The 27,232-nt window shown below is 43.1% G+C and overlaps 1 protein-coding gene across 1 annotated transcript in view; it reads right to left on the reverse strand.

Moving 5' to 3' along the window:
• Positions 1 to 27,232, reverse strand: part of MRPL11 (mitochondrial ribosomal protein L11) — a 701,579-nt gene that overhangs the window by 165,939 nt on the left and 508,408 nt on the right. The window contains exon 3 of the mRNA XM_085625435.1: positions 15,278 to 15,373. Within this exon, the coding sequence (XP_085481561.1) occupies positions 15,278 to 15,373 (96 nt within the window). The remainder of the gene's footprint in view (positions 1 to 15,277; positions 15,374 to 27,232) is intronic.

The following is a 27,232-nucleotide window of genomic DNA, read 5'->3' on the forward strand; positions in this document are numbered from 1 at the left end:
TCGCATGGCAGCACATTCCTGCACCAGACTTAGCTTGACTGACCCGGCTACAACTTGGAGGCAATCACCTGACAGGGCAGGCAGGCCCTTCCTGCGCCCTATCAAGTAGGGCATGCAGGCAGCATCCTTCAACTCTCCGAACAGGGATACTGGCACTGCGAGACCACACTCGAGGGAGAGGCACGCTAGACAAATGACGAACAACAACTAGCAGTCAAGGCACACGCAAAAATAGCAAAAACAAGGCAGCATGAAGCTGGTTGCACGACATAAAAAGAAAGCCTAAAGCCGACCTTGAATTTCAAAAAGTAGAAAGTTGGTAAAGTTCAGAAACGGTACCGTGCCGGGAAGGCGCCACCTTGCAAATCATCTTTCACATGTCTGCAGTGTCCAAGAATGATGTAACCTGGCCCACTCCTCGTGAATTTTTCCGGTTTTCAAGGCACTGACCACAGTGTTTTACTTTAATCTTGTTACAAAACGTGGGTACAGTGAGTGATGACACTAAAATATTCGTTGCTGGCTTATAAATGAAGCTCCCAAACGCAGATTTATTAACAGACGAAATAGGCAGTGGATTAAAAGCCCTTTAAGCAAAGGAATAAGGTAACTTCCATATAATGGAATGACCACAGCTAATTATTGGGCCAAGGTGAAATTTTAATTATTCTTGCAAAATTTGCAATTTTCACAGTATGTGAAACTTGCAAAATTTGTTAAACTCTGAATTACGCATTTTCAAGTCATTTTTTTGCATCCAGCAGAGATGTTTGAGCATAAAAGTCTCTTAACTAATTTATGAAGGTGTGCCCATGCGTGAAAATCCCACACAAGAGACTGACAACCCATATTTGTGTCATTCACATAAAGTAAGAACAATTTTGAGACTTACACACACTTGCACGGATCCACAGAAGCATCACTTTTACTCTGAAAGGTTAGATTTCACTTCTATGCAGGCACCTGCATAAATTATTCATTTAAATTTGCTTCGCAACCATTCTTTTCAGGAGAGACAAATAGCTCCTAATGGATACAACGGGTTCTAAGAAACACACGAATTCCGTTTTCCACTCCTCCCCGGTGCAAGATGAAATTCCCCGGGGACTTATTCATGGGAGAGCATTCTGATGATCTAAGTCCCACTGACGCCATTGGCAACAGCTCCTGAAAATGCAAATTTGGCACATTCCCTCCTAAAGCCAGTTCATGTGTAGCAGGGGCAGCTTCTCTATTAGGGCGGAGGAGCGTCGCCCTACTGCTTTCTCGCAGTGCGAGAAGCAGAAGCATAAAATGGTATTTTAAAATACCATTTTATATTTTTGCTTCCCGCGCTGCGAGAAACCAGAATGGTAAGCCTGGTTGGGGGCGGGTGGCTATAGGAGGAGTGGCTTGCCCAATGCCGTGGGCCCTGACTGCTTGGTCGGCCCTATTCATGCCCACTCTCCATTTTCTCTATGTAGTCCTACATAGAGAAAATGACCTCCCTATAGGCGCCTGACTGGGCGCCCTCCGCACCAATCACAACGCTGCCATTGCAGCGTTGTGATTGGCTTGGGGAGGGAGGATGCCTGCTTACTGTTCCTGCCGGAGGCAGGAAAGCAGCAGGAAAACACGGGCACGGGACCCAGCCAGAAAGAGAGGCAACGCGGGACCCGTTTTTTTTTTTTTTTTAAACTCCCCGCACAAACCCACACACGACACCCCCCAACCGCGAGTCATGCGAGCCTGGCCCACAGGAATAGGGGCGTCTCAGAACTGGATCCGACCCAGCAGGCCATGTAATAAGCAGAAGTTTATGGTTGGGGTGTCCCTTGGAAGAAGAACGGGAGGAAACTAAGGCAAAGCAAGGAGGCAGACCATTAGGACACAGAAGGTGAGGCCGGGGAAGAAAGGTAACATCCGTGTAATCCACAGCCGTCTGGCAGACACCAGGAAACAAAGGCGGAGTAGAGTAGTGTTGTAATCGAAGAATGTAATCTCCATACACGGTTGAGGTAACACAATGTAGATGTTTTATTCAGAGCGTAGAAATAGCGTTGGTATCCCCCTAACAGCCAGCATACAACTGGAAGTCTAGGAACACCGCTATGATGCTTCCCATAACAACGCTAGAACACAAAGTAGAATCCCACATTTAAAGTGCCATAACATACATAACATCATGTAGTAATAACCAAACATAACATATCCTCTTCCCTTTATCTCTTCTTTCCATAACAGTGGAATACATAGTTAATACTACAACAAACAAAACCCATATCTACTTGTCCCCACATACATAATCTTGTAAATACCTTGGTGGGCATCTAGATCTCTGTGATACAGCTCTATTATTGATAGTATCACCTTGATCTCCTGTGACAACAGACGGCTGATTATCACACATCTCTTTGTCACTGATAAGAAGATAGGGGTTAAGATCACTAGCTTGCCTACATTCAACATCCCTGTCCAAACCGATATTTCTTTTGTACAAAGCAACCCTCCTTAAACTCCAATTCTCCCCATTACATAATGTAACATGCCTACTATGTACATTTTACACCTTATACGGGCCACGAAATTTTGTAAACCCAGCCCCTATATGTCCTGGTTTGACCTTAACCCAATCATTGGGCTTAATAGATGTTCCAAGTGGAAGTGCCTTACACTCCTCTAATTTGTCATAGTTTAAGCTGGCCAAACCAATGCACTCTTTCATCCATGCTGGGATTAATTTGGTACTGGCAGTACGCCCTCTCATAACAACAAACGGAGCCTTCCCAGACACAGTGTTTGCTGTTGTGCGATACGCCCACACCAAATCATTAACCATAGCCTTCACATCCCTCCTATTTATTATTGCCATTTGGATGACCCCCTTCACCATGCGATTGGCCCTTTCCACCACACCATTCCCTTGTGGGTTATAAAAAGATGTCCTTGTGTGTACTATCCCACACGATTTTAAATATGATGTCATCTCTGCAGAAGTTAGCTGTGTACCATTATCAGTGATTAATTTAACCGGGTATCCTTCTTCCTTAAAAATGTTAGATAAGACCTTGATAGTACTGCTTGTGGTAATCTCTTTTACAAATTCTACAATCAACCACTTAGACATCACATCAATTACAACTACTCCAAATCTCAACTCTGAACCTAATCCAATAAATGGACCAATAAAGTCTAGGCATACCGTATGCCAAGGTAAATCAGGAACATCAATTTTGCCTAGATCACATTGGTTACCTACCTTTAATCTTTTTTCGCTCTCCACACATTCAACACACCTCTCAACCCAACCAGACACCTGTTGGTCCATTGCAGGCCACCAAAAGTGTTCCCTTAACCTTTTCTTTGTGAGGGTTTGGCCCATATGGCCTTCATGAGCCAATTTAAACAGAGCAAACCTCAAATCTTGTGGAGATATGAATTTATCATCCTTCATAATAATGTTTCCTTCTTTATCAAATATAGATAATTCCTCCAAAACTTTCAGGAAAGGTCTCACACCCATAGGAAGAGTACTCTCCCTTCTACTCCCTTTAACAATTAGTTCTTTAACCGCTTGAAGAACCTCATCCTTTAGCATACTCGCATTCCATCGGTCCTTATCTATCGCTCTACCACACAGCTCTACCAACTCATCCACTGTTGCAACTGCACCTTCACATTGAAATGCTTCCACTCTTACTTTATCTACCACATCCCACGGTAATGGTAGTCTAGACAATCCATCAGCTTGACTATTGCTCCATCCCGCGATATACTCAACTTTGTACACATACTCCTGTAAACGTGCTGCCATTCTGGCCAATCTTGCTGACCCTTTACCTGCCCCACCAGGGGATAAGATCTTAACCAATGGTTTGTGATCAGTCCGTAAGGTGAACTGAAACCCCCATAAGTACATGCGAAAATATTCAGCTCCCCATGCCGCCGCCAAAGCTTCCCTTTCAATCACTGAGTAATTCCTCTCAGAATCAGTAAGTGTCCTCAAAGCAAATGCTACAGTCTTAAGGCCAGATGTGTGAACTTGTGCCAATACAGCCCCTATACCTACTGCACTAGCATCTACAGTAAGGATCGACCTTAATTTAGTGTCAAATGGGGTCAAAATTCCTGCCTCACAAATTTCTTTTTTAATCTTCTCAAAAGTCTCTTGTTGCTCCATGTCCCACACAAATTTGAACCCCTTCCTGAGGAGTATTTTAATCTTTTCTGTTTTTTCAGCAAAGTTGTGTACAAATTTTGCATAGTACTCTATGAGTCCTAAAAATGATCTAAGTTCATCTTTGTCTGTGGGTGATGGGGCCCTCCTTATCGCCTCCAAAAGATCACGTTTTGGTTTAACCCCCTCACTGGATAAAGTATACCCTAGATACTCTACCTCTTCTACGGCAAATTTACATTTCTCTTTTTTAAGTGTTAGACCAGCATTATCCACTTTACACAACACTTCTTTTAAAACAAGATCATGGCATTTTTTCGTGTCTCCAAATACTAAAACATCATCCTGAAAATAAACAACGTTCTTTATATTCTTCAAAACTGCCCCCATCATTCGTTGAAACACCCCAGCAGCAGACGCCAAACCGAACGGCATTCTTGTGAATTGAAATATGCCTTCCGTAGTAATGAATGCCGTTAGTGGTTTTGACTCTGTATGCAACTTAATCTGATGATACGCACTGCATAGGTCTAGTTTTGAAAAATATCTTCCCCCTTTTAACAATAGGATAAGTTCATTTATGTTTGGTAAAGGATAGTTATCAACCACAATATTTTGGTTGAGTGTGCGCAAGTCCACACAGAACCTGTAACTGCCGTCAGGTTTGCCCGTGATGACAACAGGTGAAATCCAACTTGACGTCTCAATTTGTTCTATTATACCTTGTTCCACCATCTCACACAACATTCGTTTAACCTCCTCCCTAGCAATAATAGGAACTTTCCTGACCTTATGCTGCATTGGTATTGCATTAGGTTTAAGTATAATCTTATGAACATAAACCTTGAGTTCGCCAATTTCATCTGAAAACACATTACTCATTCCCTCTACAATTGTGTCTGTTGTGATTTCATCAACCACCATCACCTGGTTTCCAGCCCTTGGATTAATAACTATGTGTAGATCGTATTGGTGTGCCCATCCCAATATTGGTGGACCACTGTGTGCCATATATACCTTGCCTTTTACACATCTATCATGGAAAGTAATGTCTACAACCATATATCCTATGATATCTATTTTCTCCCCTTGGTACCCTCCCGGATTGATATCCTTAGGGAGTAACTTATCGTTCGGCCAATTCTGTTCAAACAATATACGAGGAATGATTGTCCAAAACGACCCCGAATCAACCATTAATTCTACTTCTTTTCCATATATTGAAAACATGGCCTTGGGTCTTACCCTTCTTCCGACTGGGTCTACATTTTCATCATCTACACACAAAATTTTATTCACACCTTCAACCTCACATAACGATGTTATATTTCCTACCTCACTTTGTACTATTGATATTTTAGGTTTGTATGTTTTACACATCTTGTAAAAATGGCCCTTACGACCACATTTCTTACACTCCTTATCAATGGCATAACATCTCTTATAGGCACTCGTGTGGTATGTACTACCGCACCTAGTACACATTCTCTCATGTGTCTTAGTATTTTCCAAACTAATACTGGAATTATTGCCATATTTTTTCCCGGATACCCCCTTCCTTTCATTACTTTCATTACTTTTGCTAGAGCTCAACGCTGCTACATCATCTTTACCTATACATGTTACAGCTGTAGTATTCTCTTTTTTCTTTTCCAATTCTTTCATACACAACTCCGATTGCTCCACTACTTTAGCTATGTCAATAGCATTTGTGAGTGTAGGGTTCTTTGCAGCCCATAGTCTTTCCTGTATTTTTTTGTTGCAACATTGTACAATAAATTGGTCCCTAATCATCTCTTCCCTCATGCCTCCAAACTGACAATCTAGGGATAACTCACGTAAGCGTGTTACAAATTGGTCAATAGTTTCATCATGCCTCTGTGGTTGTGTATAAAATTTATGCCTACACATCACTATGTTTCTTTCTTTAGCATATTGTTTCCTTAATCTTTCTTTTGCTTCTAAGTAAACATTTGATATCGCCCTTCCTTCCACATCCACCCCAGCAGGTAGAAATTTAAATGCATGTTGGCCCTCCTTTCCTAACGTGCTTAATAATAAGGCTATTTCCTTGAAGCACTAAAGTCTTTACCATCCAATGCCTCAATATAATTTTCAAATATCTCTATCCATTCTTCCCACTCTATTGGAGGATCATCAGGTTGTTGGAGGAATAAGGGTGGTGCTATTACATTAATGCTTTCCATATCTCAATGTAATAATTAGCTGCTCACAATCTATATTCAAAGTTGTTGCAATATCTCTAACGTTTCTTTCTCTAAATGGCTCTATTGCCCAATACCTCAATACTATTATGCTACTGTTTTTTTTTGTTTTTTTTTTTAAAGAAAAACGAAAATCAACCAAAATCACTAAAAAAAACTGTCGTCTAACTTAATCCATAGCGCTGAATGTTAATTTCTCTTCCGGTTGTTCTTGCGAAGAGTGTGAAACCATTCGTCTATTTCATTACGGAAGAGTTGGTTCCCATAGTAACGATACACCTCAACCAATATGGCTGCCGTTTGCGTTAACACGCCACCGTCAATTACGTCTTGATGCTTCCAACGTCAGCACGCTTGCGTTCCGATTGTTCATCCACTTCGCTCGTGAAATGGCAGACGTAAAAGAGTGACCACGCGATGTTGTTATCATCCAAAGAGGTAACCGTTTGTCATACCATCCGTTGATGTCTCAAATAATCACAAAGGTATAACACATCACCTTCTTGAAACTATCTTCCCAGCTTCCGATGTCACCAACTACTGGTCGCATTTAGCACTCACAATATTCTCCCGTTTTCGGATAATCATATTTGGCACACGAACCCAAATTATTGCTTTCCCAGCAACCACAGGTTTCCCTTTCTCAAAACAATTCTCGCTGTCCAAGTGTTCCTCTCGTTTTATTCCTTGGCCGATAACTCCATTTTTTTTAAAATATCATTTTCTGTGTTAGGTCGATTCCTAAACACCTTTGTGGGTCCTTTTCACCAATGTACCATTCACTCCACGCTCTTGCTTCTGCTTCTCACTTGCTGGCTAATCGTCGCCATTTGTTGTAATCGAAGAATGTAATCTCCATACACGGTTGAGGTATCACAATGTAGATGTTCAGAGCGTAGAAATAGCGTTGGTATCCCCCTAACAGCCAGCATACAACTGGAAGTCTAGGACCACCGCTATGATGCTTCCCATAGCAACGCTAGAACACAAAGTAGAATCCCACATTTAAAGTGCCATAACATACATAACATCATGTAGTAATAACCAAACATAACAAGTAGCGGACGAGTGTGGATGTCCACCACGTTGTACACATGCACAGCCAGCCACCACAAAGAGAGACACGTGATGAGACCAGAGGCACCTCATCTTCAGGAGCTCAAGGGTGTAGCTCTGCTACCTGTGAGTTCACAGAGCCACTGTTAAATTAAATTATTGCACTTGTAATAAAAAGATTTAGCAGTGTTTGTGCAAACACAACTTTCGTGATTACATTACATGAACTCCGCAGTCCGCAGGTAAGTCCTCTTTAACTCTCCATCAGGCTTCTGAAGACAGCAGGAGGAGGAGGGCTGAGCCACGATCTAGCTACAGAGTGTTGCATAAAACAGCACTCTGCAGATGGATGTCTGAAATGCACATGTGAGGGGGATGGTTCAACTTCGATCCCCAAACACAAGCAGATTCCTTTTTATTTAGCAGACCTACTGCACAAGCCTCAGGCTGCACCGCATAGCTGCAAAAATAGGTCTGTCAAGTCGCACATGAGTGCATCCCTGAGGCCAATGTGGGGCTACACTGAGCAGCAGGGGCCAGACCCGTAGCACTGTCCCTGCTTCGATTAGGGCTGTGCTTCCAGTCCTATCAAAAAGCTGGGAGTGGACTTGAGGTAAGTTTTCCTCTGAACCTGGCCCTGCTGCTCTGGCAGACTTCTCATTCAGAATCATAGCTTGCGGGTTCCAATGTCCAGCACCCGAGTCCTGCTCTGCTGGTGCCGTGGCGCCTCTGAATTGCCAGCAAAGGAAAAATGGTGAGTAAAAGAAATAATAATTCAGGGTTGTGAGAGTTAAAGTGTGATTGAGAGTGACAGAGAGACTAAGATTGAGAGTGTGTGTCCCTTTAATGTTTGAGTCTGTCAATGAGAATGAAAGTGAGAATCAATGAGTGAGAGAGTATGGATAAGGGAAAGCGAGGGAGTGAGTAAAGCAGTGTGAGTAAGAATAGTGAGGGGGAGACTGTAAGAGAGAGTGGGAGTGAGTCAAGGGAGCCTCTATCAATGGTGCAGCAGGTGTAGTTGCACTATGGAACAGAGGCGATGGTGCAACTGCGCCTGCTGCACTATTGAAGCATAACACCCTAGCCAGGAGTTTGAATTACAGCCCCTGTCCACCAGTAGTCGTGAATAAGGGTCAGTGATTGTGAAAGCACACTGTGTTTTCCCTTAAAAGGAAAAGACCAACTCTTTCTAAAAACTGTTAATCTATTTTGCAGAGAGGATGACTAACGAGACCTCCTCAAGTCATCAAGCTTACACTCATGCGGACTGATACCGGCATTGTTGAGTGGCGACCCGGCCGAGGAGACATGGAAGACTGCTTCTTGATAACTGCCCAGAAGAGACTTTCAAATCTAAACACTAATAGAAGAATTGGTTTGAAAAAGAAACTACCAACAACGTTTCCCTCATTACTGGCTGGCCTGGCACTCGACATGCACACCGCATACCTCCCAGAAGACAGGTTGTGCAGTGCTCCCTTATGCCTCACATGCTTCCACCAACTCAGATACTAGGCCTATGAGCCGTATGTGTTACACTTCACGACCCCATGAACCAGACAGCCTGTGCTCCTCTGCATGAGTGCGTCACACATGTAAAATGCATTTTACATGACGAAGAAACACAACATGGGCATCTCACTCGTTCACTTGCACACCTCCTGTGCATTTCAGATTGGCAAGATACTGCCACATGTATATTAGGGGTTTCAAACACAGAGCTACGCATGATAAACCTATGCACCTTGTGCCTCATACACCCCAGACTAACCCCATGACTACTATGTGCATCAAAACCCCTAAGGGATCACCTGCAAGCCTCAAGGTCTCATGCACCATAAACATGCATGAAATATGTGCACACGTGGCCACACGTCTCACATGCATCTAAGGTGATTGATATTTAGCCCGTACCTAAAAAATATGCACCTAACACCTCATCACTCAAGAAACAAACTCTGTGAGGTTCATATGCTCCACTGACCGCACCCGTGCATCTCACACCAGAGACAAGTACAATCTGTAATTCAGACTCGCGCCATTCATGCTTCATATACCAAAAGCTATTACCCCTATACCTCTTCCAGAAAATCCAACAGTATGCCCCACCTGGTAGAAAACGTCACCCACGCACCTTACACAATTCAGACAGTGGGTTTACATGTGCTAGATATATGCCCAGTGTGACATATACACCAAAGACACACACCGCATGCAGTTCAAAGTCTCGCCCTTCATGCCCTAAATACAACAAGAAGTAACATCTGGAAACTCTTGTTGCACAGGAACATGTTCTGCATGTCCTATGCAGCCTAGTCACTTGCGACACCAAGTCATGCACCAGGCACTCAACCACACATCTCATACTTGCCCACTGGATCACAAGTGTCCAAAAATGTGCTCCATAGAAACTCAACCTATATCATAAGCTCTTTGCACTTAGACCCTATGCATAATGTGTCTCACACACCAGATACACTTGTTTTTTTTGTGATTTTTTTAAAAACATTTTTATTAAATTTTTCCATCAGCGCAGTGAAACCAACAACAGGGAAAATTAAAGGAATCAGTCCTCGGTGTACATATCAGGAGAAATCCGTACTTCCCGCGCTTCCTCCCTAATACCCCAACCCTCCACCCTCTCTACCCCCCACCAGATACACTTGGTTAACCTCAAATGCCACAGATATATAGCTGCCATTTCCCTCACATATATCTTAGAAAAAATATCCACCTCCCAGACTGAACTCCATTCAACAATCACTGTTTCCAGGCAGAGTGCACTAGATTCTCACTTGAAAGACTTACAGAACACACTTCTCTTGTGCACACTTGGAACACTCTCCTACACTGCTTACATGCCCCACACTTGCTGAGCATGCCTCGCGCCACACACATGCTCTTCAAGCAACAAAGATGCGCACACCTTCGGAACTCACTCCGCTTGTCTCATATACTCAGCCATACCCCCATATGCCTCATGTGACCCAAGCAGGCCTTATATTCAACCTCTGGAGCTCAAGAGACCTCAGGCATTTGCCCATTGTGTCTCAAATCCCAATAGAGACACCTTGCAAAACCAGTGTACCTCAAACAGGGCACAAGCGAGTCATATTTTTTATTTTTATTTTCTTTATTTCTAGAGCGCAATAGCTATCCCCAAAGGGATGTCACGACGCCAAGATGTTGCCTGACCTAACCACTGAGAGACTGCACTGAACAAGATACATCACATCATCCATTAGCCCGGAAAAAGCCAGGTTGTCAAGTTCTTTCTAAACCTATTATAAATCTCAATGAGTCGAATCTCCAAAAGAAGACAATACCATTGAGCAGCGGCCAAATACGAAAAAGATCAGCCCCCCTGTTCTCACTTTCCTTATTTGCTTGGTTTTAGTTAGGGCCATATTACGAGATCTCAAGTCACGGGTGGGTTTATAGAATTCCACTGTGGCTTGTAGTGTCTCAGGGCCTTCATTGTGCAAAACTTTATGCGCAAAAAGTTAAAGTTTGCCCGCTTTCACATCGGCAACCAGTGCAAGGAGGCTAAGCAGGCTGAAGTAGAACCAAACCGATCTGTGTTACAGATTAGCTTGGCTACAGCATTTTAGATCATCTGCAATCTTGTGAAGAGATAATCAACCATTCCAACAAATAATGCATTAGCATAGGCCAGTCTAGTTGTTAAGGCCTGGACTATGGTTTTTCACTAGGCCATTGGAATCCATTTAAACATTCTTCTCAGCAGCTTAAGAGTGCCAAAGCATTGACTACATGTAACCTTGACATTCTCTTGCATGGAGAGTTGGTCGTCAATAATGACCCCTATTTTTGTTGCTGATTTGTTTGGGCCTGTGCATCTCCCCTAGTATCTCCACCTACCAGGAGGCACCCCAAATCATAATCAGAAGAACAATGACCCCATGCCTCAAATCCCTGATATACTTCCTCACACACCCAAGACAGTTACTCTGCATGGCGGATACAACCCAGCCAGTTATCCTGTGAGCCTCAAATGACCCAGACACTTGTCATGCAAGCTTCACCAACAGAACATTCACCAGCATACTTCATGAACCCTAAACACCGACATTTTGTGACACAAAAACACTGACACATGAGCAGCACATGCCCCACACACTTTGACTGCACCAACTGAACAACCTAGATTTGCCTAAGCACATTGTAAGTTCCCCAGATATTCACACTAAATGCTTCACTTGCCCCACACAGTGCACACAACCCTGACACTCAATCACAACCACTCATGTCTTCTCTCGCCATTAACCCCTTACCCAGATTTACCTACAACTCCTTGTAAATGTACTTTAAAACCACATAACCATCACTTATGCAGCACCACTCACCCGCAGGTCGCTTTATCGCACGCAACATTCGGGCATATACATAGTCCCCACGGTGATAGGAGTTAGCAGGATCAACGCTTCCACGCACTGTTTTCCAACCCATACCCCAGTCTAATTAAATTCTAGTTTTAGAAATCTGGACTCAAAAATGTCAATCAAAGAAAGTGCCCTGAAGTCTTCACGGAGTAATTGAATTAAATTATTAGGTTGTCTTCTAATCGGAATTTGTGGTAACTCCTCGGCCGGTAAGCGATCACGCCATTCTTACATGCAATGTGTCACTCTCGCAGTGCCTCCGACCGGCAACCCAGATGATTGGGAAAGAAGACAACTTCGAACCAGTAAGAAAATTATGGTAGACCTCGGACCACCAGGACATGATTGATGAGAGGGTGGACCATTTCCTAGATAAACTGATACAAGAGTGCAACGACCAATTGACTGCAACATCATGGGAAATGGCAGTGGATGACCTAAGAGAAAACCTAGTCATAAAGACAATCAAAGGGCCAAACAACGCCATGACAAAAACCCAATACTTTACAAAAAACAAGCAAACCATAGTGAAAATAAAATGTAAATTGAATAACCAACTGCGTAGGCGCACCTAAGATGACACCAAATACAAATCCCTCCGTGAGAAGGTATTGATTACTCGCAAGGAGTACAGGAAAGCCAGATTCACCTACTAGAGGATGAAAGAAGACCACTTCTGGGTAACTGCTCACGGAATAATAAAATCAAAGGACCAAAGGAGATTCTGGATTTGGGTTAACAAATGTGCCAGACCTGCCCAATCATCAACTGTAACAAACATTGCTCCTGCCAAGGGGGAGGCTCACATTGAAACACTCTACGTAGAGCCCTCCAATAACAATCGGACTGACCACCACAGCTCTAGCCATATCAATTTTCATCCAGGACCGGAGCCCACTATCAACATAACACCAACCCAAGTCACACTTATTATAAAAATATGACCGGGCCTGACGGCATACCGACAAAGGTGTACAAAGCCTCGACGCACAAGTGGACTTTACTCTTGGCCCCCCCCCATGTAGCAGAATGGGCTGTCAATCCTGGCGAGGTTCTCTTCTTGTTACCATTCATACAAAAAACTCCCGTTCCAGCCCCGAAAATTAGCAGATGATTGCTCTCCTTGACGTTGAAGGGAAGGGCTATGTAAGTATTTTACTACAAGAATTGACCACCTGGGTGAAAGACTTGTACACTCAAACCAGCTTTCAAAAGGGCTGCCACATCAAAGACAACCTGATCTGTCTAGCTCACATAATCGAGGGCACGCTCCCCACAAAAGGAAAGTCGCTGTATCTGGGGTTCATCGACTTCCAAACCACTTTCAACAGCGTTCTCCGCCCCAGATTGTGGGAAAAATTTAATAATTGGGGCGTCCCGCAATCCCTATTTAATGCTCTCATCGCTCTGTACAGGGATACCTGGATAAAAATAAGAGTTTCTTCTGGATGGTCAACGACTAATAAAATCATGACCAACAGAGGCCTAAAGCAAGGGTGCATATTGGTCCCACGACTTTTCAGTTTGTACCTAGCAGACCTGTCCGAGTGGCTGGCTTTCACTCGAGCATTTCCGCCTAAAACCGCAACCACCAAAATTCAATCAATGCAATAAGCAGATGGCACGATTCTCCTCAACCAAACCCCGGTGGGCCTCCAGAAGCTCTTTGTCTCATTGGCCTTGTACTGCAATATAAACGCTTTAAAGATCAACATTGCCAAAACAAAGGTGATGATGATGATATCGAAACAAAGAGCAAGAAAACGCTTTTGGTACATCGTAGGAAAAGTTATAGAGGTAGTGGCCACATACAAGTACCTGGTAGTCTGGATAGACCACAGAGGAAGATCGGCACCCCATATTGCAGCACTGCAAGGAGTGGCCCACTGCCTAGAGACTCTGGATTTATCGCCGTTAATTCGTGTGAAGGGTTCCAAATTTTTACCGCCAGAAGCCTATGGTGCACTGACCTTTAAAGATAAAATGTTCACATGGATAGATAGAGCGCAATCAGCCTGTTTCCGCAGAGTGTTCCATCTACCCACCTGGACCTTTCATGGCCAAATTTAGCCCGCCAGCAACACTGGATCATGAAAGCAAGATGTATAGCCTACTGCTTAAAAATGCTGGTGACCTCACATTAGAGCTACATCTGGTCTCTTTTAAACAACCCTAGATCCACTTGAAGTACATTTTTAATGCATTGCTTGAATGCACTGAAAGCCCACGACATATGGTCAAGTTCGTTATCCATATGTGTGGCCGCAAAACTGTTAACCAAACAAGCAAAGATCTTGTCAGCTGAACATGATGCCCTAGCCGTGAAAAGATTTTTCCATGGCAACTGGGCGTCAAAACTTTACAATCATGAAACCCTACCGCACTATTTCACATCTGCCATGAAGCCTTCAGTGAAACACCATTTAATGAGACTACTTTTTGGTCTAATCCCCCTGGTGGCGAATAAGTATGGCCAGAGGTATAAGGAAGACATGCCCTGTTGGTGCCGTTTTTGAGGCAAAGGGGAAGAAACTTTAATCTACATTATATGTATTTGTAAGATCCTGCGTCCCCTGCGAATTATTGTGCTGTGTCCAGTTTGGTGCATCCTTAATGTACAGACATGCCAAGAGGTCCTAGAGGAGTGCATGAAGGGTGACTTTTCCCAGTTGGCTGCCCGTTTTGTAAACTTCATGTCTGCAATAAAATGTATTTCTCCTGCAGAAGATCGATAAGAATTCTAGCCACGCTGGACACAAACTCTTTTTATTAGAGAATTAAAATAGTTTTTAATATCTTTTTGTAAGTATTCCAATGATTTTAAGTAATTGTGCAATAAAATCTATCGATCTGTCTTCTAATCACACTGAAGTAATCCACCCTTGCTCCTATCTTGTTATGGAATCACTTTCAGAGCTATCACATTTTCTAGTAAGGTAATCAGAACACCATATTAGGGCAATATTTGTGATGACTCCCAAATAATCTCATTTAAAAATTTCGCCATGATAAACCCAGATTGTCCCAGAGCGAGCCCAAGATTATTTCATCAGCTCACTTGTGAACGATTTTAGAAGTCTTTCCTTATGGATTTTGGGCAGTCCATCCTGTTTGTTTGCTGCAAGACACACTGAAAACCTTACAACACCCCAGAATGTATTCTTGTTCATTAAGTTCTGTAGAGCTTCTTTCCCAAGCACATACTGAAACTTTTTTTTTCTTCAATATCATTTTTACCGATCTGTTTTTCAGCGTCAATGGCCTATAAATTTCCATTGTAGTAAGAACGAAGCACTACTCCAAGGCACCCCTGTTTCTTTGGAAATCTACCTAGTGAACTAAAAACCGACACAGATAATATCCATATCTTCCCCAACACCCCATCAAGCACTCACTTCTTGTAAAACCGCTTCTCAAAATAGATGAGAAACTCTCACCTTCACATGAATCTTGACTGGCAGCGGGATCCCCTCCTTGATGTCTTTAGTCTTCTCATTAAATTCCTTGCAGAACTGAGCAATGGGAATACCTTTCTGTGAAGACAAAGAAAGGACAACGGTAAGGAGAAGGGGAAAACAGTTACTAAGGAACTTTAATAACTTAAAATGTAAAGTACAACGATTTAAGACTCCAAAACGCTGCAAAAAAGCTCTTTCATTGTAGACAAAGTACAAAAAAGAGAAGGTTTTCACTGACTGAGTTAACAGTTCAGAAATGTGAGGCAGCAGTCGGTTAGAGGAGATTTTCTTACTTTTTACCAACGGAACAGAGTCTAAAATCACTGAAATGGAAACGCCCTTTTAGGTCTTGCCTAAGACAGCTTTTATCAAGTCTGATGTTGAAGACATTGTGGACAAACCCAATATGCACAGTGAGCTTTGGATCAGCCCATTGGTTACCACATTTTATTAGGTTTTGTTTGAATCTTCTTAGATGGATTGCCTTGTCCCTCGTGTTTGTCATTTACCTTGGCCATAGCTTCTTTTATATGTTTTAATGGCTGGCTTGTAATCTTATAGCTTACATTCATGGAACTACATTTTTTTTGTTTTTTTTGTTCTGCATTCCAATTGAGTGAGTGTGTTTTCTAGCTCACTCCCTTGTGTGCTACTTCCCACCTCAAATAGCTGCCACCGGTGAGCTCAAAGATGCTCCCTCTTCGCCGCTTTCTAGCTCGCATATCACTTCTGCAATCCCCTCTAGCCAAATGTTATGTGCTTTAAAAAAAAGGTATTCTTCTCTCCCCTGCCTCAAGCTTCTCCTTTGCTACCTTCACTTTGAGTGAGTACACAACGCCTGTGCACATTGTTCACACCCTCTTAAAAATAGTTGCTTTCTAGTCAGTGATAAATCTCTTTCAAAATGTGTTTTTTCAAATTGTATTCATGTATATTATCTTTAAAAAAACAGCTACATGTTTTGCCTGCATTTCTGGTGACCGGTTAGATGGTGAATTATTTCCCATCTGCTTTTTCAAGTTGCGGTTATAAAGTGCTGAAGTGACATTGTAGCTGCCTGTAATCCGAGTTTGTGGTTGGGTGATGATTTTTTCTTCTCACCGTCACAGAAAATGATGGTAAAATGCACAGCACAACTAGAAGGCTTATATTTTATTTTAAAAACAATTATTCCTAGTAAAACAGACACACCAGTGAACGTTTTTTACATTTTTCATTTTTATTACAAGCATATGGTGGCCACATTTATCTTGGGCCCTGATTTTTATATCTTTTTATGGTGCACGTTTGCTATAAAAATGTAAATACATATTTATAAAATCACCACTGCACCAGCATGCAGTGGTGGCTGGTAGAGAACGGTGGCGGGGGAAGGTGGGGAAGAAGGGGGGGGGGGGGTTTAGGGGAAAAAAGCAAAAAAGAATGTACTTGCTGGGTGCCGCCGCCGGCCCTCTCTGACGCAGGAACCAGGAAGCACACAGGCTCTCCAAGCCAATCACAACGCTGCTGTTTGTCTGAACGCTGAGGTTCAACACTGAAAGAGGGACTGGGAGGCTGTGGATGTTCTCCACCCAGGCTGTGCAATGCAGCCTGGTGGAGAACATGCAAAGTGCGCATGACTGTTTGGCTGGCCCGAGTGGCCAGTCAACAGTCATGCGCACTAAAGGTGCAGCAACCACTCCCCTCCTTCCTCGCGTCACTTGAGCCCAGCCACGCCCCGCCCTAACCTATCAACTGCAATACTAAAAATAAAATGATCATAATGTTCTGTTATTATCATTTTATTTTCCTTTTGCACTGCTTTAGAGCAGTGAGGTGACGCTCCTCTGCCTTAGTGGTGGAGCTGTCGCTGCCAGTATGCCAACGGCAGAACTATTTGCTTTGCCAATGCATGTTTTCTATTTTTGCCGATAGTCAACAGCATCGACAAAAAGTAATGGCTAAGCAAATAGATCCAGAGAGGCAGCCAAAAGGCATGACCTACTGGCTTTGCTCATATTTATGCCTGATGCCTCTCAAATTTAACGTTTATTGGGAACAGATAGGAAAATAGTTCCTTTAAGACTGCTGCGTTGGCATTAAACAAGCCATTTTAAAGATGACGCTTTTCCATTCCACAGGGTGGAATCGATGAGGTGGGTAATAACTCACTTCTGGGAGTGCCAAAGGACGAAATGTCCCCAGAGGTAGATAACCTCTAATATTATTAAAGGATCATTTTGGTGATCATTTCGTATGAGTGGACGACGCTATGGACCAGACGAGATTAAACGCTAGAAACAACCAGGCACAAACAGATAGGTGTTGTAATCCTATGCCAGTTACAACTTTATATATTCAGATGCTGCCACTTAATACCAAGTACAGACCCATCTGACAAACTGCTGCCATTTTGTGCCAAATTATTTTCAAGCTCCGATATAGCCATGAAATAGCCCACTAGTCAATAGATGCAACCCCATACACAACCTCCAAAAGAAAAAAAGTTTTACATAAAGTAAAACTAATGAGGAGAGAATGCACGAGGACATAGGCAGAACAAGAGAGGCAGACCGAATACAGGAAGAGAAACAAATAGAAGAGGAAATGAACACTTAACGGAGACCAAAAACTGCCGTGTGACCGTACAAAAAAAAAAACTGCGTTCTAAGCGGTCGTACAGTTCTCAGCTGCATGTGGGTAGGGCGACCAACTGTCCGTAAATTTCACGGACCGGTCATTATTTGAGCCACTGTCCGTTGTCCGTAAGGATTTCTTTCACGGACACCTTTTTTCTGTAATTCTGCACATTGCAGCGAGCTGTCTCCCTGCAAGCAGCCTGAAAGTTCTGTAACTCTCACTGCAGGGGACAGCTCGCGCTCCTGCTGTGATCAGTGGCCTGCAACAGCCCCTCCCCAAACTGGCACAGATTGCTATTGCTATCGGCTCATTATCACTCTGTATGTCGGCCTAATTATCACTACCAGAATGATAATGGGCCTCTCTGTGCAGTCACAGGGTGACCTCTTTTCACTAGTAAGTTTACTCCACTTGCCCTGTGCAGACACCATGCAGACAGTATTTGGTACTTCATCTTCTCCCCCACAACAATCAGAATCTTTTAGAGGAGTCAATCTCTGACTGTGAGCCAGAGAGTGACCTCTCAAAACTATGTTCAATAATCATAGGCAATATTTGCTCTACTTGGCTCTCATCTGTGAGATGGGACAAACCCAGTGCAGTAACCATATAAATACATTATGATGATATGAAATACCACAAAAATACCCGCACAGTTGCTCAAAGCTTCATTCATACCAAAAAATGCAAAGTCAGTGATTGTCGCAACCTAATATAAACTTATTTTGACTTGTACTTCTGTTGGTTGTCTATTTACGTACTCCTATACTATTGCGTGACCTTCTCTGATGTGTCTGTAAAATGTACCTTTTGTCACAAATTTTTGTCCTGAATTCTGACCTTCTGTCCTGAATTATGACCCTTTGTCCTTAATTTTCACACTCGCCTTCCTGAATTTGCCCCCATGCTAGCTGGTCACCCTACATGGAGGCAAACGGGAACACTGGAGTGGCCTGCTCGTTGGCATCTCAGCAGCCATTATTAGCTATCCATCTGTGGAGGTAGGGAGAAAAAGAAAACGTTGGGATCACCACTTCGAATTCTATCACAGTCCCAGACAGCAAGCCTGCTGGGTCCAATTACTGAACAATTCTATTGAAACATGGCAGGAGTTTAGATATCACATCACGCACTCATCACTGCACAGGCCTGCAAAAAATGTGTACTTTAACGTCAGTCCCTCTATCATCCAGTAAATGCCTCTTCATCACTAAAGGCCAGACTGAGGAACTACATCTCCATATTGAAACTCAGTCAACAAGGAAGTCCAGAGCTGCTGTTGAGGTTTCGGAGCACATTATGTCACAATTTAGTGATGTCCTGTCAGCTTGCATGAAGCAAGTGTATCCTTTATCTCAGCTTCCCACTGTAGGCAAAACATATCCCACACAACTCAGTCAATGCACTTCAGCCGTACAGCAACAGCCCAGCTAAGTACCATGCATCAAGCGTCAGACTAACGCTTTTTAATGTGATTGTCTGCATCACTGCATTAAAATGCATTAGTCACGTACTTAGTCACGTACTTTAGCGCCTTGACCACATGCGCACTGTGAAAGAGAAGCAGGGAGAGACTGCGACCTTCGGAGCTGCACTGACAGCAGTGCGACGTCCGAGTGCTGTGCAGACGGTGCTGCAAGACTCATGTTGGCCGCTCAGGTCTGTGTTGATAAATAAAATATTACCTGACACATGTTGAGAGATTAAGGACCATTAATATTATATAATTACATTTTAGCAGCCTGCAACTCAGAACTGCTTCGGGCTCGTGCCGCTGCGGCTCTGGGCTCAGCTGACTGTATTCAGCAGCTGACGACTCTTTAATGTGACCTACAGTAGTTCCTTCTATGCTAGTAGCCAGACCAATTATCCAAGGGTAGCACCTTCCCTATCTATTGCGGAGTTTCCCCACCACCAGTGTCAGTGGCCTTTCCTGCTTTTGGAGGCTTCTCATTCTGAATGCAGCCAGACTCTGAGAATCATAACATTTACATTTACATTTACATATAACAGTATCAGTCACAGTGAGTTTGTCAGACTCACTCTAATAGGCAGGTGACGGCTGCCCTCAGCGCGAGCGGGAGGCATTTCCAGTTAATTTTTGCTGCTGGAGTGTATGTTGGCACAAAGGCTTCGCAGCTGAGTAAGCCGCGCACACCACCTCCTCATCCAACTGGACCCGAACCTGCCAATGACGGCTGACTCGCTGTTGAGAACATGCTGGCAACCAATAGCAGAGGGAGCTCGCCTCTCACACCGCGACGGTACTGATCCCGCGGACCCGACCCCGCGGGCCTCCGGGCTGCCGAGTGTCAACCATGGCGACTCAGACCGCAGGAGTGGTTCAGCAGCCCAGAGTACTGTCAGCAGAGTCCACTGATGCCAAATGTGTGCCAGAATCATGCGGTGATGGTGTTGGTTGCAGTGGGAGTCTCCAGTCATAGCAGGCCGGCCACCACTGGGTCTGCCCGTTGCCGCCGCGCCGGCTCACCTCTAGGGTGACCAAATGGCATGGGTGCAAATTCAGAACAGTCAGTGTAAAAATTCAGGACAAAGGGTCAAAATTCAGGACACAAATTCTGGACAGAAGATCAAAATTCAGGACAAAAATGTGGGACAAAACATACAATTTACAGACATATCAGAAGAGGTCACACAATAGTATAAAAGTATATAGACAACCAAAATAAATACAAGTCAAAATAAGTTTATATAAGGTTGAGATAATCTTGCACTTCACAGTTTTTCAGTATGCGCGCAGCTTTGCAAAGAGACATCAGGCCCTTTCTGCAATCAAGATTTGTGCAGGAGAAGGCACACCACATGATGTCACTATAATAGGGCCCATTGTCATCCTATCTGTGATAATCAACTGCAGTCTCAGAGTGACAATAGGCCAGTCCACAGGCAGTCGTTCGGGAGGGACTGCTGCAGGCAGCCTCAGTCTACAGCTTAAAAGATAAGTGTGAGAGGCTCGGAGTGGAAACTTTTAAACTCATGGGGCCTCTCGCAGGGGAACAGCATACCTTCCTGAAATTCCCCAATTTGACTTTAGAATGATGTCTGTAAGGCATCCGTAATTTAGGGACCTCATACTAAAATAACGGATGGTCAGTGAAATTTACGGACGGTTGGTCACCCTACTCACCTTGCAGAAGTGCGTGAACTGACAGTATAATCATCTCGTAGTTGACTGACCTGCTATGCTCAAAATTGTTTTTTAGGCTGGCGCGTGGTTATGAGATCAATGCTATCATCTTGTGTCCTCCAGGCTCCTCTAACTGGGACACTGCATTGTTTGGCGGCCCATCCGACTCCTCAGGCTTGCCCTCTAGTGAAGTTTCTGCAAGGCAACCACACCATATGGGATGATCTCCTCTATCTCAGACAGCTGGAACGCGGTCCTCGTGGCTCTCCAAGTGGCTAAGCACCCTAACCCAGCAGTAGACGATCCACAGAATAGGATACTAGCACTCAGCTGGAGGGTGAGGCTGTGCTCCCTCCATTAAGGGGAAAATATAGTGATATAATCCAGGAAGAATTCTTGAATTGGAGTCTGTAATATTTGGAGCTATTGGTCATATAGCTGATCAGATGTATTCACCATTTGTCCGTTCTGAGTAGTGGTTGCCTGATGTTAAGTTGGTTTAAAGGTTTAGAAATGTATTTTTCTGATGAAACAAATGCTATCATCAATATGTATATTCTGACATAATATGATCACCTGTTGTACAATGGGGGCTGGGCTTCATCTGCACCTTATTCCACGTGACTGTATGCTGTTGCGTTTATATAGATTATCCCAGTGTACACCTGTTTCTAATGCATATGTTGTACCTATGTGTGTTTTCTAATGCAAAAATCAATAAACAGATCAAAAAATGTAAAATGGGATGATCTACTCTATGTCCACCCATGGCCTACTCAAATGGAAGCTGTGTTACCAAGTTCTGGAATACTCAAGGGCTTATCTTCACTGCTACAGAAAGCAGCGGCCAGTGCTTCACAAATCCGCATATGTGGCATTCATTCAAGTTTTCCCCCCTCCGTTTTGATGTTTGGGGCACACTGCGGGATGCCGATTCCGGGAGTCAGGAGCGGAGTGCTAAAACTCATGACCAGTTTATTTGACCACTGGCCATCAAATTTGCATCTTTACATCTATGGGTTGTTCTCTTATCCAAAAGGTACTCCTTCCACATGAATTAAAAAAAATACACAGAATATATATTAATGAGTAGTACTGATGCAATGTAGAGGAAAAGCAAATACAGCCTTACCTGTAACATTTCAACCAGTCAGCAGTTTCATTTGAGAGTACAAGATATATATGCATAGTGAAAATAAATATGGTGGGTAAATATCGTTTACCCCGAATCCGAAACAAGGCATGCAATTACAACACGGTTGTTATAATGACCGTGTAGTTACAGCGCATGCCATCACTCCGTAAGTCGGAAAATAGACTTGCTCTAGGGGTCAGAAGGTGTTGGATTTAAAATCCAACACCTTCCCTACTGTTGCACAGACTGGAGTTGGAATAGTAAATTATACTATTCCAACATCCAGCGCCCCCCCCTAGAGCAAGTCGTTGTTCCGACTTGCGGAGAAATGACATGCGTTGTTACAATACGGTCGTTGTAACAACCATGTTGTAATTGCATGCGGGGAAAAAACATACTTGGTAAGGTGGCATATTCGATATGGTGCTATTTAGAGCAAGTTTACTAAATAAGCTGCCTGCCTGCCCTTAAACTACAGTCACACAGTCTGTCTCTTCAATGCAGTTTCAGCAACTGCGTTAACGCATTACTCTAATTTGTTTTGGGTCGGGAAGGGGCTGGGTGCGGGGGGTTAGGGTGACAGTAGACTTGGAGCCATTGTCATAATTGGTGCAATGCAATTGCTACTAAAGTACTGCCTGTGAAAGACTTGTTTAATGTTTAATATAATGGTTACACATGTGTTTAACAGTGTGATCAAGTTACAAGGGCACTAGGTTAGTGCCTTTCCATTTCTGCTGCTATGCAGCATGTTCAAGATCTTCTTATAGTTCCCTGTTGCTCAAATGGGAGTAATTTCTGATATTTATGTATGTCTCGTCTTCATTGCTTGATTTTGCTTGCGAGAAAGTGTCACTTAGTCATTGAAATGTCACTCATATTTACAATGAAATGATGAAACTGTAACACACAGCAATCTGTAACCTTGGCAGATATGTAGCAATACAAACCCTTCCAGCATTGTTTTACCTACACAACTTCGTCAATACACCTTAGCCATACAGCAAACAAAATAGGCCCTTCCAGCAATGTGACCACCACATAGCTTTGCGAATGCACTCCTATACTACCCGGCAAATCTTCTCTTATTCAAGCAGAGGAGCCCAAACCAAACTCTGCCAGTATACCTCATGCCAGCCTGCATCACTCTTGACACAAAGCTCCGCTAGGGCTCCTCAATCCTGACATTCAAGACCCACCCGAACACGGCTTTCTGGTACTTTTACTGTAGACGTCCAAATTCTACTGATCTCCCGGAAGATCCTCAAAGAACTCTCCCAATGCAACAAGGGCATGCAGTAACCCATGCTATTCCAGTACGGAGACCTGCAATACACTGCTCCAGACCCTGAAGCACCCATCTCATCTCAGTACTCTTGGGGCAAGGAAACTTCCCCTTGGAAACATCTTTCTGGAGGCTATAGAGCATAGCCTGTAATTTTTAGTGCTTACTCAATTTCTTCGTGGCACTATACAACTGTCAGTGCGAGTTCACTGACTTCAAACTGCGACTCGTGGGTAACTACGAGAACATCTCAACCTTGCCGAAGCAGCCCCTGCTTTCCTAGGATGGGTGCAAACATGCAGGTGCGTTAAGTATTGCGCGCTAAGGCGAAATTCATGCTGTTTGAACACATAATTGAACAGCATTTGCGACCCATTTTCGCACTGCATTACAATGGTGTGTTAAATGTGCCAGGTCTAAGAAAGGCATGCATATTCTACGCACCTAAACTACTTTACAATTGCTATCTGAAGATCAAGTTAGATTATGACCAAGTTAAATTATTCAGTGACAGAGTGGGAAAACAGTCACACTTCGGCAGGGAATCTCGTAAGTTTCCTGCCAAAATGGCTTGTCTTTCTGCATGAAAATTAAGATGTGCAGGTCCAAGTGTGGCTTTGCAAGTCGAAGCCTACCAGACAGTACAGCTGTTTGATTGTGCAAAGACTTCTTGTGGGCATTCTGAAAGCTTCCCTTGGAATGCATTCCACCATTCCTTACCATTGACTTTGTGGTTTGGAGTTTATTTTTCTGGCTTTCTATTTGCTGGCTTTATTTGTTGTAGCCTATCCAGCATGTCTTTGTCCCTCCCGTGGAACAAAACCTGTTTACCATTGCTCCTTGTATTCTTTGCAAGTTACCACTTTCTGTAAACAGGCCTTTAAATTTTGTTCTTATCTTGTCACATACACTGTGCCTTCAAAGTCACAGGGCAAAAGTCAGGCTCTGTCTTCCCGAGGGAGCTTGATGTTTATTTTCTTTCTCTGACTTCCAAGTGAGAGGATTTATGTGACAATCTTGAAGGGTACTGGGAACAAAAAGGCTTTTTTTCAAGCAGACAACAAAATGTAAATGTCTGTAAATGAACTTTGCAAATAGTTCACACTATATAACAATTAGGAAAGCCCAAATGAAGCACATTTGTTTGTAATTCGGAGGTGTGGTGGAAACAAATGTTTTAAAACAATCAAAACAAATCAATGCTACTTCCACACATTATCGTTTGTGCACTGTATAGTTTTATCAGTTAAACTGTATGAGCAAATGTAATGATCATTTCAATTGAAAATGTCTTGTCTGTAATGGCAGTGTACAACTATGCCATGCATCCTCCACATTACATCACTCCACTCCACTCTATGCCTCTCCACTGCAAGCCACTCTACTCTACAACAGTCTACTCCACGACTCAAAACTCCACACCATTTTATGCCTCTTCACCCCTAGTCTATTCTACGACAATCCACTCCACTCAAATCCAAGACAGTCCATGACACTCTTCACTACTCTACTCCATGCTCCGCAACTCTACTCTATGAAAACCCCACTCTACGCCACTCTACGCTACGCCACTATCTTTTAGCCATGCTGGTGTACAACATGGCTAAAACCCATTGGCAACGCCAATAGGTTTTGTATAGGCGAGACCTATTGCCAATGCTTGTTTACTTATTAGTACATTTTGGCTTTGAATTAAAAGCAAATACAATTTCTGTGCATAACATGGTTGATTCTTTGCAAAGGCAAATGTTGCACACCCATGTAATGGAAATTAGGCTCTGTGCACAAATGTGGTACGTTATGAACAGAGCCACATGAATTATGCGATTGTGCTGCTGCAGCGTTTTTTGCATAGTTATAGTATTACCCCTTTTCCCACATAGTACATCATCTGCTGCATAATCTGTAGATTTTAGCAAAAAAATGTTTCTACCTCAAACAGTTCAAAAGTTACAAAGTGCGCGGCTGCAGGTATTTGTGCGCATTGGAAGGCTCTTTGGCAATATTAACTGTTCATCTTTCTGTTACGTATTCCTATATTAGGGTGTTAAAATTGTGCTAATGAGGGGCAACCAGTGCCTAAACAGTGTTAACAAGTATAAAAATGACAAAATGTTGCAGTAATACATATCACAAAAAGTGCTGCATAATTTGACTTTTCTTGCCGTATAACCTACTCAACTCTGCAGCAAATTTTGGCCATCCCCTGCCGTATAATTCCAGCGGCCCATTTTATGCGCCTCATTTGCATACACTATGCATTTTATAAATAAGAAAGGAGGTGGCAGGCGGCACCAACAGTCTTTTTCACTAGAAAATGTTCATCCTGATTCCCCTCGCCAAAGCAAACTTACTTTCCCCTCCTAAGGTTTGTCAAAAACAGTGCTCCCTCTGCGAGCTACCAACATTCACACCCTGCTCTGTCTCCTCACTTCCTGCCTTGGCATGTCAAATCACTGTAGGTGGGTGACGGACTGTGAACTGTCAAAACATCCCACAGGCGCCATCTGTAGACCTGACAAAGTCTAACAGCGATAGAGAGCGTTTTAAGCTCTCACTTCACGAGGGAGCGCACACGACTTTGCTACTAATTCATAACCAAAAGGAGTGCTTAAATACCATAGGGGACAACTGCACGTGTTAAAGCTGCAACATTCTGAGTCTTATAGAGCAGAGAAAAATGAATCATTATTGAGTTATTCCCCATTCCGGTATATGGCACTTGGAAAGAAGCGGTGATACCACAAGGGGAAACCCAGCACTAGGACGTATTAGTATTTAAAAGGTGCGGTATTGCCTCCTCAAATAACAGGTCACGTGCTATCAGGTTCTAAAGACCCCTTTGTGATTACTTTCTTGGTAAAACATGGCATCTGAGATGCAGGAAAAAGAAATGAAAACCCCGGCTTAAGGAGAGAATTATCTGAGGAGTATAACATCCGATAAGGAGTTTTGCAGGAGTAGTGCTACCATTTCTATATGGTTCCTATAGGTCTGAAACTTCGAAAGGAACCAGATCCAGGTCAAAGCACCCATAGCATCTATAGACGGAGGCCAAATCTCAAGTCAGAGTACCTTCTGCGTTACTCTCTTCCTACAAACGTTAGTGCTCGATTCATATAAGTAAACATTTTAAAAAATTGTCAGAAGTTTACTCTTGTTGGGTTAGTCCTGTATTTTGAGTACGTTTCCGATCTCAGTGTACTTTAGAAAAAACTGTAAGAGCATGCCCAGAATTCAACGCACGTCACAGAATATAAGAGTATACAAATGCATAACTATTTCAGCATGCAGAGTTGTAGCAGATGTACAATTTCTTGGGCAGAGACTTGACAAAAACTGCATTTACAACTTTTCCTTATGGAATCAGTCCAAGGAGTGAACTAATATTTTTCAATGTACATAAGTCACAGGCTTATACCTAGTTGACTGTGCGTAAATTAGGACACCTTTTCGGAATTTCTCTTGAAACCTATTCTTCTTAATCCTCCAAAATAAGGACCACTAAAGCAATATACTTCTAAAGTCATAGAATTTGTTTTATATATATATTTGTGTGTCTAGACTAAAGCACAGTGTGATTTCAGGCATGATTTGAACTAGTCATTAATTGAATACATATTTGATGTAGGCACGGATATTTATATAAATGAGTTTTTTTTTGGTTAAACAAAATTTTCTCTGTATCAGACTTTTTGTTTTACACTGCTATTGACCCAGGCCACGTAGGGGTTACTGGGTGGCCCT

The sequence above is a fragment of the Triturus cristatus genome, chromosome 9 (assembly GCF_964204655.1).
Source record: "Triturus cristatus chromosome 9, aTriCri1.1, whole genome shotgun sequence".
In the NCBI taxonomy this organism is placed as follows: domain Eukaryota; kingdom Metazoa; phylum Chordata; class Amphibia; order Caudata; family Salamandridae; genus Triturus; species Triturus cristatus.